Here is a 14,225-nt window from a genome sequence, read left to right on the forward strand (position 1 = left end):
GTCTATATTTATTGTCTGTCCATCAACAATTGCATTTTACCTTTTTGGGATTTGTAGTTCTCATTAATAATAGTGTTTGAAGAAATACTTTTAGTATTTTACATAATTGGTGTTCTTTTGGATTAAAAATGCATTTATAATATGGAATGTACTTTCAGAAGGATTTAAATGTTTCAACAACAGTTGTACTCAAATAAAGTATCGATTTGAATAAGTATTAAATTTAATTTTCATATATTGTTATTTTGTATTATCTTTTCTTTCATTTTCAGTATTACTATTGTTTGAATACCTTATGCTTTTACTGTATTTTCTCTCTATCCTTACTTACCTCACATATCGATTTAAGACAGTGAGTGTAAAATTACAGCAATCAGATACCCTCATCAAACTTGTGCCTTGAAACAATATAAAATGATTTATACTTTTTGCTTCAAAAGGTTAAAGTAAAAAGTAAAACAATCACGTGTTAAAGCTAATATCTAATTACCAGATTACAGTATTGACCTTGATTGAAATGAATTGCCACTGAACTTAGACACAAAGACACATTGATCACATTCAAGAGGGCTCTCAAAACTCACTTATTTCAACTGCAAGAACAAACTTAAAGACCCAATAATGTTTCCTACCTTAAATATTCTCAGCATGTTTTTTAATGTTTTCTAATGTCATAGTGTTTGCTTTTGTAATCATATCATTGTATGTATTTTATCTTACAGGTGTTGTCTTATGTTGTAAAGTGCTTAGAGCTTCTAAAGATTAGGCACTATACAAAGTCCTCATTATTATTATTATTATTATTATTTATCAGATACTAGTAGCTGCATTAATCTCTGGGAATGGAACACTGTAAGGAAATATGTTGGGCTCATTATCCTATGTGGCTCATTTTCATTGGGGATTTAAATTCATGGTTTGGGTGAACAATGAAAACTACGAAAATTGGTCCCCCAAGAAAATTGATGATACTTCAGTAAATAAAAGTGCTGGTGTCTGCATCCATTGTTTGTTTACAATAGAATGTAGTTCCTTTATTCACGTGAATTCAATACGAATTGCACGCGCATTTAATATTGTAAAATACTGCATGATTCTGACAATGTAAAGTTAACGGCGAAGAAAAATGAGCATATCATAATCTTATTAGCATCTTTTCATTCATTTACCAAAGAGAACCTACCAGATCTAATCTGATATTGAAGGTCTTTGGTTCCATATCCATTTTGACTCATTTCACATTGAGTTAAAAGATGAATTTTGTTCTAGGATAGTGAAAACCATTTATTTTAAAGTTGTTTCAGAAGAGTTTCATTTCCATATTTCCTTAGGTTCATTCTTTTTAAATGTCATTTGTTAAGAAGGAAGTAAAAATTCTTATTTCTTTGGAGAGAAACATACATAAACATTGCTTTTCGGTTCTAAAAGCATTACATGACTACATTGCAAGTATTTTTTATTAAACGATAATGATTAGTTCTCTATAAAATCATTCATTTTACATTTTCATTAATCACATTATTATAATATAAACAAGACCAAATTCAGTATCAGCGAGAAAGAAGGAAATGCTGAATACATTGGAAATATATTAACTAACATGTTAAATTGTAATTGTATATAAAATCATGAAACCAAACAAACGGTTTCCATTATTGGTTATTTACAACCCTGATACCCTAAACTGATAACAGATCACTTAGAAGCATTGCAAAAATTATATTACCATCTCAAAAGCATAACTGAAGAAGTTTCCATGGTTGTATACAGAAGAAACCATCACTATATTCAAAGGCATCTTGAGACCACATATGCAGACACATACAGTTGTAAAGGCAAATGCTGCCTAATCTATAACACAATTCTTCAGTCCAAATTGTTAAAAAAAATTGACTTACAGGAATGAGCGTTACTAAATTTTAAATGTTTAGACTTGCAGTCAAGATTGAATGTATCTTTAAACATATATAATTTGTGTCATTCAATACCTTTGTGAAAACATTGGCATCATAAAACAAATGCACAATCACAAGGGTCAGATTCACAGCAAAATCAATGTTAAAAGTTACAAGTGCACTGGTCATTGAACAGTAACCTCAAGATGCAATCTCTGAGTCTACTTGTAACCTGGCTGACTGCTATAGAATGTACAAAAAAGTGATGTAATAAAGGATGACATGAAATTTTAGCTGAGAGAATTGGTCTCAATGAAAATATAAACATCCCACTGCAGGCTTGCAAATATTTAAGTTCAGCTTCAGTTTATGAAATGAAACCAAAATCTTTGCAACAGTTCAGTATCCTGACAGGGCTTCTGTTAAATCGATTTTATATGGAGTCCCAAGGATCCCCACATTTGAATTTTCTAGGGTCCTTACAAGATGTTAAAGGGTTCCACTTTATAGTTTATACAGTAGGTTGTGTGTCTATGCATGCATGTGTGTGTGTGTGTGTGTGTGTGTGAGAGAGAGAGAGAGAGGTTTCACTAGAATTTTGGTGAAAATAAGAGTTTCACCAGCAAAAGTTGCAGTCCCCTCTCACAAGCATGTTGGGTATACATGAAGTGGATAAATATCTATTATAATGCCAGGAATAATGAGACACCAAACCTTGTCAGTTTTACTTATATGTAATTCTTTCACATATTCATGTATTAAAATTGATATCCCATCAGTGAACTTGGGAACACGCTACTCAAGGACGTTATTTAGACATTAATATGTAGCATCCTCCAAAACAAAAATATGGGGCAAGGCGTCTTAATTACAGAATTGCATGATCATGAATTTAATTGAATATTTTCCAATGAGCATTTTTGTGCTCAATCCTGAATGCTGTATTTCATTACTCTCATATTCTTCTTTTAAAGTTTGTAAAATGGTGCTGATTTGTCCTTTTTCTGATCTGACATGTTTTGAAATTTGCAAAGATCCATCAGCTCTAACATTTTTGTCGTGTATCATCCACCAGTCACACTGTAAAGTATCTTGCCTATAATCTGGCGCCATTTTCTATAAAACCACAGACTGGTCCACTACCTAATTTTAATATGAATATAATGAATCTATGAGGCTATGGTCAAGTTGATGAAACCCATTTGTTTTCTTGGGAACAAACTGGGTCATATATAGTTAAATAAATAGAAAATGGAAATTTCTTACTCAGCAGTGACGTTTTGATAGCAGATTCTCAAATTTATAAGAGTGGAATTAAAGAGATGATACTAAAAATGATAAACACATCTTTTGACTGATTTTGATTTATTTTGTTTTTTAATTTACCAAAACAGCTTAATCCATGTACTGGAGAACATAAAATGTAATTTGTTGAAAAAAGGCACATGATTACGACAAAAGCATAATGGCTGGCATGCACGCATTTAATGCCCAAAATAATTATTCAGATTTGCAAACGGCATTTCAGGTCTCAATTGAAAACCACAAATGGTAATAATATTTAATGTAGGATTTATCTTCTAATTTTGAATCCTTAGCATGTCACCCTTTCGAGATCATGTGCACTATACTTATTTGGTTACACTTGGAAATGAACACAATGCATAATTAATGAGCATGACTTCAACAGATAGCATATAAAATCCTTGATACCTCCATTTCGAGAAACCTCAACCTTTTCAGCAAGCTGGAAATCGACTTCATCAGCAATTTTTATTGTGTCCTACAGGACCCATTGGCTTGGATTTTGATGCATCATTTTTAATTTTATTGCATTTGGTATGCACATTTGTGCATTATAGGAAGACCTACCTGCTCTCATTGCACTTTTACTACCTTTTCCACTGGGACATACTTTTAGTATATATAGTAGTTTCCATCTTAGATGGAGACGTTTCTCACTATGCATGGTTTCTGCCCCATGTCACTTGGCCTGGAATTAGAACTAATCAGTTTGGTTCTCCATTTGAATAACTTGCAGTTACATGGATTATCAAGTTTCAAGTTTTTTTAATAACTATTTGTTATTCAGACCCCAATGAAAATATAAAAATGTGATTTACACATATTGGTATTGCTTTTTGACTCAACTTTATAGTATTGAACTATTTTTGTTGTCATTGAAATAGTTAATATTTTCAGGACTTGTGTTGGTGTATATATGGTTTGTGAAAGTTGATTTTTTTTTCCACTGCAATGAGCTTGATTAGCACAAGAATGTGGGAAATGTTTATTTAACTGTATTGATGTGCTTTTATGTCCACAAAGGCACATATGTGTATGTGTGCGAGTGTTTCTAAGAAGTATCAGATATTAAAACTTTGATATTTAGTGTATAACAATGATGTGGTTATCAATTCTTTGGTGAATAATAAAATATTACACTTTATTTTTTTAAAAGTGTTTCTTATATAATTGGAATGTAGGTGTTGATTCCAAGCATATACATGCACAACCTATTTATATCATTAAATTTTTTTCCAAGGCAGTTGAAATTTAAATTGTGTTATTTCATTTTTACCATAATGACTTTAAAACCCGCACCTCGAATGGTAAATAGTTGTTCATTTGATTGTCCTTCAAACTGGAAAAAAAATGAGTATGATCCACTCATCCACACTTATAAGAAAAGATTCAATCCATTATTGGCAATACTTGTGCATGATCTTTAAGCTTTTCTTATTACATGTAGCTCACCAGGCCAAAAGGCTAGGTATAATAATAATAATAATAATAATGACCTTATTTAAAGAGGGTAACACAATTAGCTAAAAACTAATCTACCTTGAGGCCCTCATACAAAGGAATTTATTTATTTAAGCTGCATCTCTGAAGCCACTGAATATATTGGGTTTGGAAGAAGGAAATAGAGTGGGCATTTCTAATCTCAGCTGGAATACTATTCCAGAGCAGAGTTCCAGAGTATTGGAAACTTTTTTTAAATAACTCCTTATTTGGTTTGGGAATTTTATACTGTTTGGTAGACATGGATCGCAGGTGGGGAGTATTACCAGGTAGCCTATACTGGAATAGTGATTGTAAATATTCAGGAGCACTATTCTGAGATATCCTGTACATTAATTTGGCTTTTCTCAAACAGATTCGGTCTTTAATAGGTAATATTTTTAACCTACCAGCTAAACTTTCCTTGCTTTCTTTCTGGATTGATATTAGCCCAAATGCTCTTTTTTGAAGATGTGCCAGCTTTGCTATGTTTTTATCATTTGAATTACCCCATACTGTACTACAGTAGTCCAAATAGGGTTGTATGTAACTGTTATAAAATAGTTTCCTGTGCCTTTCAGGGAGAAAATGTCTTATCCTACTGAGAAGCCATAAACTTGAATTGACTTTTTTACTGGTATGTTTGATATGTTCAGTCCATGATAGGTTATTATCTACCAGAACACCAAGTAGCCTATCATGACAGACTATTTGCAGATTTGTACCCTTCCATGTCAGACATAGTTCATCACTATCAAGATTTGTCCTTCTTTGCCGTGTTGAGATAAGTAATATTTTAGTTTTAACAGTATTTACCACCATGCCATTACATGTGCACCAGTTTTCCAGTTTGTTTGTGACCTTTAGAAATGGCATCCTATCTATATTTGTTGTCTGTCCATCAACAATTGCATTTTACCTTTTTGGGATTTGTAGTTCTCAACTGATTTCAGTGCAGCTTGGAGTAAATATCATCAAAATTGCAGACGTGCTTTATAAAGAGCAAGATCCTTGCATATTGAGTGATTTGGTATTCAATTGGTTAACCATATTATCATCCTGTGGGTAATATGGTTGATGCAGTATTCATCAAGCGTGTAATGTATGCTTGTATTATTAAGGTCTTGGATGAGTTTCCTGGTGAGTGAAATCCACACATACTAATGTGGAGAATGTCCATGTGATTGACAGAACTTTCTGACCCTCTGAAAGCCAAACTTTTGATTTTGATAAAGAGTGAAACAAGGGCTTGTATTAGCTCAACTTTTACACATGTCTCGTTCAGTTCTCATCAAACGTTGAAAATTATAAAGATATTGAATATTTCAAATAATGAGTGAGATACATAGATATTATTAATGTAATCTGATTGCCTGAGCTTGCTACCAGTCTAGGAAGCATATTTGTGATCTGACTTAACAATGTATGATTTTATCATCAACGTAAATAATGACATTGATATATGCATATTTTTGCGGCCATCTTGCATGCATGCAAATTAAAAGCTTTTATGCATCAACAGTTAGAAGAATATATATGTTCCATTTCTTTAATTAAAGTTAGTTATTGTCCTTGTTCTTTTAATTTTAATGTCATTAATAGGAACCTTTTATCTTTTTGTGCATAATCCTGTAATCAGATATATTGACCTGTTCGACTGTATTGGTAAAACAATTTGCATTGCTTCTTTCTGTGCAGGAAGAATAAGGACTGTAAGTGTATCAACTGGTGATGGCAGACACAAAATGACTAAGACTGTGCATACATTTTTTTTATAGATTTTATCATAGATTTCCTTAAAGAATCAAGGCATTAAAATGTCAGAAATGAATCTCTCTATTCCAGATATTGTTGAAATCAAAGAAACTGCTACGAAGAAGCATGATGCCTTATCAAAAGGTAAATTGTTGTATACAAAGTATTTGATTGTTTCAATTGGGCAATAAAATGTATTTATATGATTCTTTTTAAAATTTAGTATTGTTTGATAGAACCGGATCCAGTGACATTTATTGCTTTGACATTTCATGTTATAGGAAAACCAACATTTTAACAGGAAGCACATATTAAAACATCAGATTGTAAATGAGCATAATATATGGTCATTGTGCAGGAAAGCTGTTTTTGAAATAGGGCATCATTATCGGTGATGAATCTTTGAGGCATTTAAATGAGCAGAATTAACGAATTGAATCAGTAATTATAGGTTACTGCATTTGTATGCGAGATATGAATGAGTTTTTTAGATGGAAATACTGCACAATGTTTGGAGTGCAGTGTATCCATCCAACAAGACGAGTTCATATTTTCTCAGACAAATGCAGTAACATTTTATTATATGCTCATTTTCTTATTTTACCTAAGGCTTAATTATGTAAACATCCACACTTATAAGAAAAGATTCAATCCATTATTGACAGTACTTGTGCATGATCTTTAAGCTTTTCTTATTACATGTAGCCCATCAGGCCAAAAGGCTAGGTGACCTTTAGAAATGGCCTCCTGTCTATATTTGTCGTCTGTCCATCAACAATTGCATTTTCCCTTTTTGGGATTTGTAGTTCTCAACTGATTTCAGTACAGCTTGGAGTAAATATCATCAAAATTGCAGAAGTGCTTTATAAAGAGCAAGATCGTTGCATGTTGAGTGATTTGGTATTCTATTGGTTAACCTTATTATCATCCTGTGGGTAATATGGTTGATGCAGTATTCATCAAGCGTGTAATGTATGCTTGTATTATTAAGGTCTTGGATGAGTTTCCTGGTGAGTGAAATCCACGCATACTAATGTGGAGAATGTCCATGTGATTGACAGAACTTTCTGACCCTCTGAAAGCCAAACTTTTGATTTGATTTTGATAAAGAGTGAAACATGGGCTTATATTAGCTCAACTTTTGCGTTATGTTCGTTCATTTCTGATCAAACGTTGAAAATTATAAAGATATTGAATATTTTCAAATATTGAGTGAGATCCTTAGATATTATTAATGTAATCTGATTGCCTGAGCTTGCTACCACTCTAGGAAGCATATTTGTGATCTGACTTACAATGTATGATTTTATCATCAATGTAAATAATGACATTGATATATGCATATTTTTGAGGCCATATTGCATGCGTGCGAATTAAAAGCTTCTTTTATGCATCAACAGTTAGAAGGATATATATGTTCCATTTCTTTAATTAAAGTTAGTTATTGTCCTTATTCTTTTAATTTTAATGTCATTAATAGGAACCTTTTATCTTTTTGTGCATAATCCTGTAATCAGATATATTGACCTGTTCGACTGTATTGGTAAAACAATTTGCATTGCTTCCTTCTGTGCAGGAAGAATAAGGACTGTAAGGGACTTAACTGGTGATGGCAGACTCAAAATAATTAAGATTGTGCATACATTATTTTATAGATCTTTTCATAGTTTGCCTTAAGGAATCAAGGCATTAAAATGTCAGAAATGAATCTCTCTATTCCAGATATTGTTGAAATCAAAGAAACTGCTACAAAGAAGCATGATGCCTTATCAAAAGGTAAATTGTTGTATACAAAGTATTTGATTGTTTAAATTGGGCAATAAAATGTATTTATATGATTCTTTTCAAAATTTAGTATTGCTTGATAGAACCGGATCCAGTGACATTTATTGCTTTGACATTTCATGTTATAGGAAAACCAACATTTTAACAGGAAGCACATATTAAAACATCAGAATTGTAAATGAGCATAATATATGGTCATTGTGCAGGAAAGCTGTTTTTGAAATAGGGCATCATTATCGGTGATGAATCTTTGAGGCATTTAAATGAGCAGAATTAACGAATTGAATCAGTAATTATAGGTTACTGCATTTGTATGCGAGATATGAATGAGTTTTTTGGATGGAAATACTGCACAATGTTTGGAGTGCAGTGTATCCATCCAACAAGACGAGTTCATATTTTCTCAGACAAATGCAGTAAGGTTTTATTATATGCTCATTTTCTTATTTTACCTAAGGCTTAATTATGTAAACATCCACACTTATAAGAAAAGATTCAATCCATTATTGACAGTACTTGTGCATGATCTTTAAGCTTTTCTTATTACATGTAGCTCACCAGGCCAAAAGGCTAGGTGACCTTTAGAAATGGCCTCCTGTCTATATTTGTCGTCTGTCCATCAACAATTGCATTTTCCCTTTTTGGGATTTGTAGTTCTCAACTGATTTCAGTACAGCTTGGAGTAAATATCATCAAAATTGCAGAAGTGCTTTATAAAGAGCAAGATCGTTGCATGTTGAGTGATTTGGTATTCTATTGGTTAACCTTATTATCATCCTGTGGGTAATATGGCTGATGCAGTATTCATCAAGCGTGTAATGTATGCTTGTATTATTAAGGTCTTGGATGAGTTTCCTGGTGAGTGAAATCCACACATACTAATGTGGAGAATGTCCATGTGATTGACAGAACTTTCTGACCCTCTGAAAGCCAAACTTTTGATTTGATTTTGATAAAGAGTGAAACATGGGCTTATATTAGCTCAACTTTTGCGTATGTTCGTTCATTTCTGATCAAACGTTGATAATTATAAAGATATTGAATATTTTCAAATATTGAGTGAGATCCTTAGATATTAATAATGTAATCTGATTGCCTGAGCTTGCTACCACTCTAGGAAGCATATTTGTGATCTGACTTACAATGTATGATTTTATCATCAATGTAAATAATGACATTGATATATGCATATTTTTGAGGCCATATTGCATGCGTGCGAATTAAAAGCTTCTTTTATGCATCAACAGTTAGAAGGATATATATGTTCCATTTCTTTAATTAAAGTTAGTTATTGTCCTTGTTCTTTTAATTTTAATGTCATTAATAGGAACCTTTTATCTTTTTGTGCATAATCCTGTAATCAGATATATTGACCTGTTCGACTGTATTGGTAAAACAATTTGCATTGCTTCCTTCTGTGCAGGAAGAATAAGGACTGTAAGGGACTTAACTGGTAATGGCAGACTCAAAATAATTAAGATTGTGCATACATTATTTTATAGATCTTTTCATAGTTTGCCTTAAGGAATCAAGGCATTAAAATGTCAGAAATGAATCTCTCTATTCCAGATATTGTTGAAATCAAAGAAACTGCTACAAAGAAGCATGATGCCTTATCAAAAGGTAAATTGTTGTATACAAAGTATTTGATTGTTTAAATTGGGCAATAAAATGTATTTATATGATTCTTTTCAAAATTTAGTATTGCTTGATAGAACCGGATCCAGTGACATTTATTGCTTTGACATTTCATGTTATAGGAAAACCAACATTTTAACAGGAAGCACATATTAAAACATCAGAATTGTAAATGAGCATAATATATGGTCATTGTGCAGGAAAGCTGTTTTTGAAATAGGGCATCATTATCGGTGATGAATCTTTGAGGCATTTAAATGAGCAGAATTAATGAATTGAATCAGTAATTAAAGGTTACTGCATTTGTATGTGAAATATGAACGAGTTTTTTGGATGGAAATACTGCACAATATTTGCAGTGCAGTGTATTCATCCAACAAAATGAGTTCATGTTTTCTCAGACAAATGCAGTAACGTTTTATTATATGCTCATTTTCTTATTTTACCTAAGGCTTAATTATGTAAACATCCACACTTATAAGAAAAGATTCAATCCATTATTGACAATACTTGTGCATGATCTTTAAGCTTTTCTTATTACATGTAGCTCACCAGGCCAAAAGGCTAGGTGACCTTTAGAAATGGCCTCCTGTCTATATTTGTCGTCTGTCCATAAACAATTGCATTTTACCTTTTTGGGATTTGTAGTTCTCAACTGATTTCAGTACAGCTTGGAGTAAATATCATCAAAATTGCAGAAGTGCTTTATAAAGAGCAAGATCGTTGCATATTGAGTGATTTGGTATTCTATTGGTTAACCTTATTATCATTCTGTGGGTAATATGGTTGATGCAGTATTCATCAAGCGTGTAATGTATGCTTGTATTATTAAGGTCTTGGATGAGTTTCCTGGTGAGTGAAATCCACGCATACTAATGTGGAGAATGTCCATGTGATTGACAGAACTTTCTGACCCTCTGAAAGCCAAACTTTTGATTTGATTTTGATAAAGAGTGAAACATGGGCTTATATTAGCTCAACTTTTGCGTATGTTCGTTCATTTCTGATCAAACGTTGATAATTATAAAGATATTGAATATTTTCAAATATTGAGTGAGATCCTTAGATATTAATAATGTAATCTGATTGCCTGAGCTTGCTACCACTCTAGGAAGCATATTTGTGATCTGACTTACAATGTATGATTTTATCATCAATGTAAATAATGACATTGATATATGCATATTTTTGAGGCCATATTGCATGCGTGCGAATTAAAAGCTTCTTTTATGCATCAACAGTTAGAAGGATATATATGTTCCATTTCTTTAATTAAAGTTAGTTATTGTCCTTGTTCTTTTAATTTTAATGTCATTAATAGGAACCTTTTATCTTTTTGTGCATAATCCTGTAATCAGATATATTGACCTGTTCGACTGTATTGGTAAAACAATTTGCATTGCTTCCTTCTGTGCAGGAAGAATAAGGACTGTAAGGGACTTAACTGGTAATGGCAGACTCAAAATAATTAAGAATGTGCATACATTATTTTATAGATCTTTTCATAGTTTGCCTTAAGGAATCAAGGCATTAAAATGTCAGAAATGAATCTCTCTATTCCAGATATTGTTGAAATCAAAGAAACTGCTACAAAGAAGCATGATGCCTTATCAAAAGGTAAATTGTTGTATACAAAGTATTTGATTGTTTCAATTGGGCAATAAAATGTATTTATATGATTCTTTTCAAAATTTAGTATTGTTTGATAGAACCGGATCCAGTGACATTTATTGCTTTGACATTTCTTGTTATAGGAAAACCAACATTTTAACAGGAAGCACATATTAAAACATCAGAATTGTAAATGAGCATAATATATGGTCATTGTGCAGGAAAGCTGTTTTTGAAATAGGGCATCATTATCGGTGATGAATCTTTGAGGCATTTAAATGAGCAGAATTAATGAATTGAATCAGTAATTAAAGGTTACTGCATTTGTATGTGAAATATGAACGAGTTTTTTGGATGGAAATACTGCACAATATTTGCAGTGCAGTGTATTCATCCAACAAAATGAGTTCATGTTTTCTCAGACAAATGCAGTAACGTTTTATTATATGCTCATTTTCTTATTTTACCTAAGGCTTAATTATGTAAACATCCACACTTATAAGAAAAGATTCAATCCATTATTGACAATACTTGTGCATGATCTTTAAGCTTTTCTTATTACATGTAGCTCACCAGGCCAAAAGGCTAGGTGACCTTTAGAAATGGCCTCCTGTCTATATTTGTTGTCTGTCCATAAACAATTGCATTTTACCTTTTAGGGATTTGTAGTTCTCAACTGATTTCAGTACAGCTTGGAGTAAATATCACCAAAATTGCAGAAGTGCTTTATAAAGAGCAAGATTCTTGCATATTGAGTGATTTGGTATTCTATTGGTTAACCTTTTTATCATTCTGTGGGTAATATGGTTGATGCAGTATTCATCAAGCATGTAATATTTGCTTGTATTATTAAGGTCTTGGATGAGTTTCCTGGTGAGTGAAATCCACACATACTAATGTGGAGAATGTCCATGTGATTGACTGAACTTTCTGACCCTCTGAAAGCCAAACTTTTGATTTTGATAAAGAGTGAAACATGGGCTTAAATTAGCTCAACTTTTGCATATGTCTCGTTCATTTCTGATCAGACATTGAAAATTATAAAGATATTGAATATTTCAAATAGTGAGGGAGATCCTTAGATATTAATAATGTAATCTGATTGCCTGAGCTTGCTACCACTCTAGGAAGCATATTTGTGATCTGACTTACAATGTATGATTTTATCATCAATGTAAATAATGACATTGATATATGCATATTTTTGAGGCCATATTGCATGCGTGCGAATTAAAAGCTTCTTTTATGCATCAACAGTTAGAAGGATATATATGTTCCATTTCTTTAATTAAAGTTAGTTATTGTCCTTATTCTTTTAATTTTAATGTCATTAATAGGAACCTTTTATCTTTTTGTGCTTAATCCTGTAATCAGATATATTGACCTGTTCGACTGTATTGGTAAAACAATTTGCATTGCTTCCTTCTGTGCAGGAAGAATAAGGACTGTAAGGGACTTAACTGGTGATGGCAGACTCAAAATAATTAAGATTGTGCATACATTATTTTATAGATCTTTTCATAGTTTTCCTTGAGGAATCAAGACATTAAAATGTCAGAAATGAATCTCTCTATTCCAGATATTGTTGAAATCAAAGAAACTGCTACAAAGAAGCATGATGCCTTATCAAAAGGTAAATTGTTGTATACAAAGTATTTGATTGTTTCAGTTGGGCAATAAAATGTATTTATATGATTCTTTTCAAAATTTAGTATTGTTTGATAGAACCGGATCCAGTGACATTTATTGCTTTGACATTTCATGTTATAGGAAAACCAACATTTTAACAGGAAGTACATATTAAAACATCAGATTGTAAATGAGCATAATATATGGTCATTGTGCAGGAAAGCTGTTTTTGAAATAGGACATCATTATCAATGATGAGTCTTTGAGAAATGTAAATGAACTGATGCCAGCTTAAGTTGACTGTGTGCTAGGCTGATTCCAGCATGCTAATCTATTTTGTGCTTATCCTATCTTTAGTAAATCTATGCTAGGCTGAACCCCATCTAAGAGTGTATTCTGGGTCGATCCCAGATTTGTGGAATAGAGCTAGGCTGATCCCAGCATGAAGAAAATATTCTTATATGTTCCTTTTTAAATTGTGAAAGTAAGGTATTTAACAGGCATGACCTTTACATTATTAGTATATCTTATGAGTATCCGATTGGTGAAAAATGCTAAAAGACTAATTTCCAGTCAGTGCTAGGCTGAATCCAGCATTACAGTTTATTTTGGGTCGAGGGCTGATGTAGCTCAAAAAGAATTGGTGCTAGGCTGATCCCCAGCTCAGTGTGAAAGAATGATTTCCCAATTGGTGCTAGGCTGATCCTAGCATTATAGTGTATTTTAGTTTGAGAGCTGATGCCAGCTCAAATAGAATTGGTGCTAGGCTGATCCCAGCTCAATGTGAAGGACTGATTTCTCAATCAGTGCTAGGGTGATCCCAGCATTACAGTGTATTCTGGGCTGAGGGCTGAAGCCAGCTCAGATAGAATAGGTGCTAGTCTGATCCCAGCTCAGTGTGAAAGACTGATTTCCCAATCGGTGCTAGGCCAATCCCTTCATTACAGTGTATTCTGGGCTGATGCCACCTCAGGTAGAATTCATGCTAGGCTCATCCCAGCTCAATGTGAAATAATGATTTTCCAGTCTGAATGTAAAAGACTGATTGCCAATCAGTGCTACGGTGATCCCAGCTTTACAGTGTATTCTTGGCTGATCCCAGCTGAAGTAGAATTGGTGCCAGGCTGA

General features: G+C 32.7%; 1 protein-coding gene across 1 annotated transcript in view; it reads left to right on the forward strand.

The window, feature by feature from the left end:
* LOC149771233 (uncharacterized) overlaps positions 1-14,225 on the forward strand; it is a 66,233-nt gene extending 52,008 nt beyond the window's left edge. Inside the window, exons 6-8 of the mRNA XM_089948678.1 lie at positions 6,525-6,578; positions 8,157-8,210; positions 13,930-14,225. Of these exons, the coding sequence (XP_089804804.1) occupies positions 6,525-6,578; positions 8,157-8,210; positions 13,930-14,225 (404 nt within the window). The remainder of the gene's footprint in view (positions 1-6,524; positions 6,579-8,156; positions 8,211-13,929) is intronic.

Source organism: Sinohyriopsis cumingii, unplaced genomic scaffold (genome assembly GCF_028554795.1).
Source record: "Sinohyriopsis cumingii isolate HCF-2022 unplaced genomic scaffold, ASM2855479v2 utg002017l, whole genome shotgun sequence".
Classification (NCBI taxonomy): Eukaryota; Metazoa; Mollusca; class Bivalvia; order Unionida; family Unionidae; genus Sinohyriopsis; species Sinohyriopsis cumingii.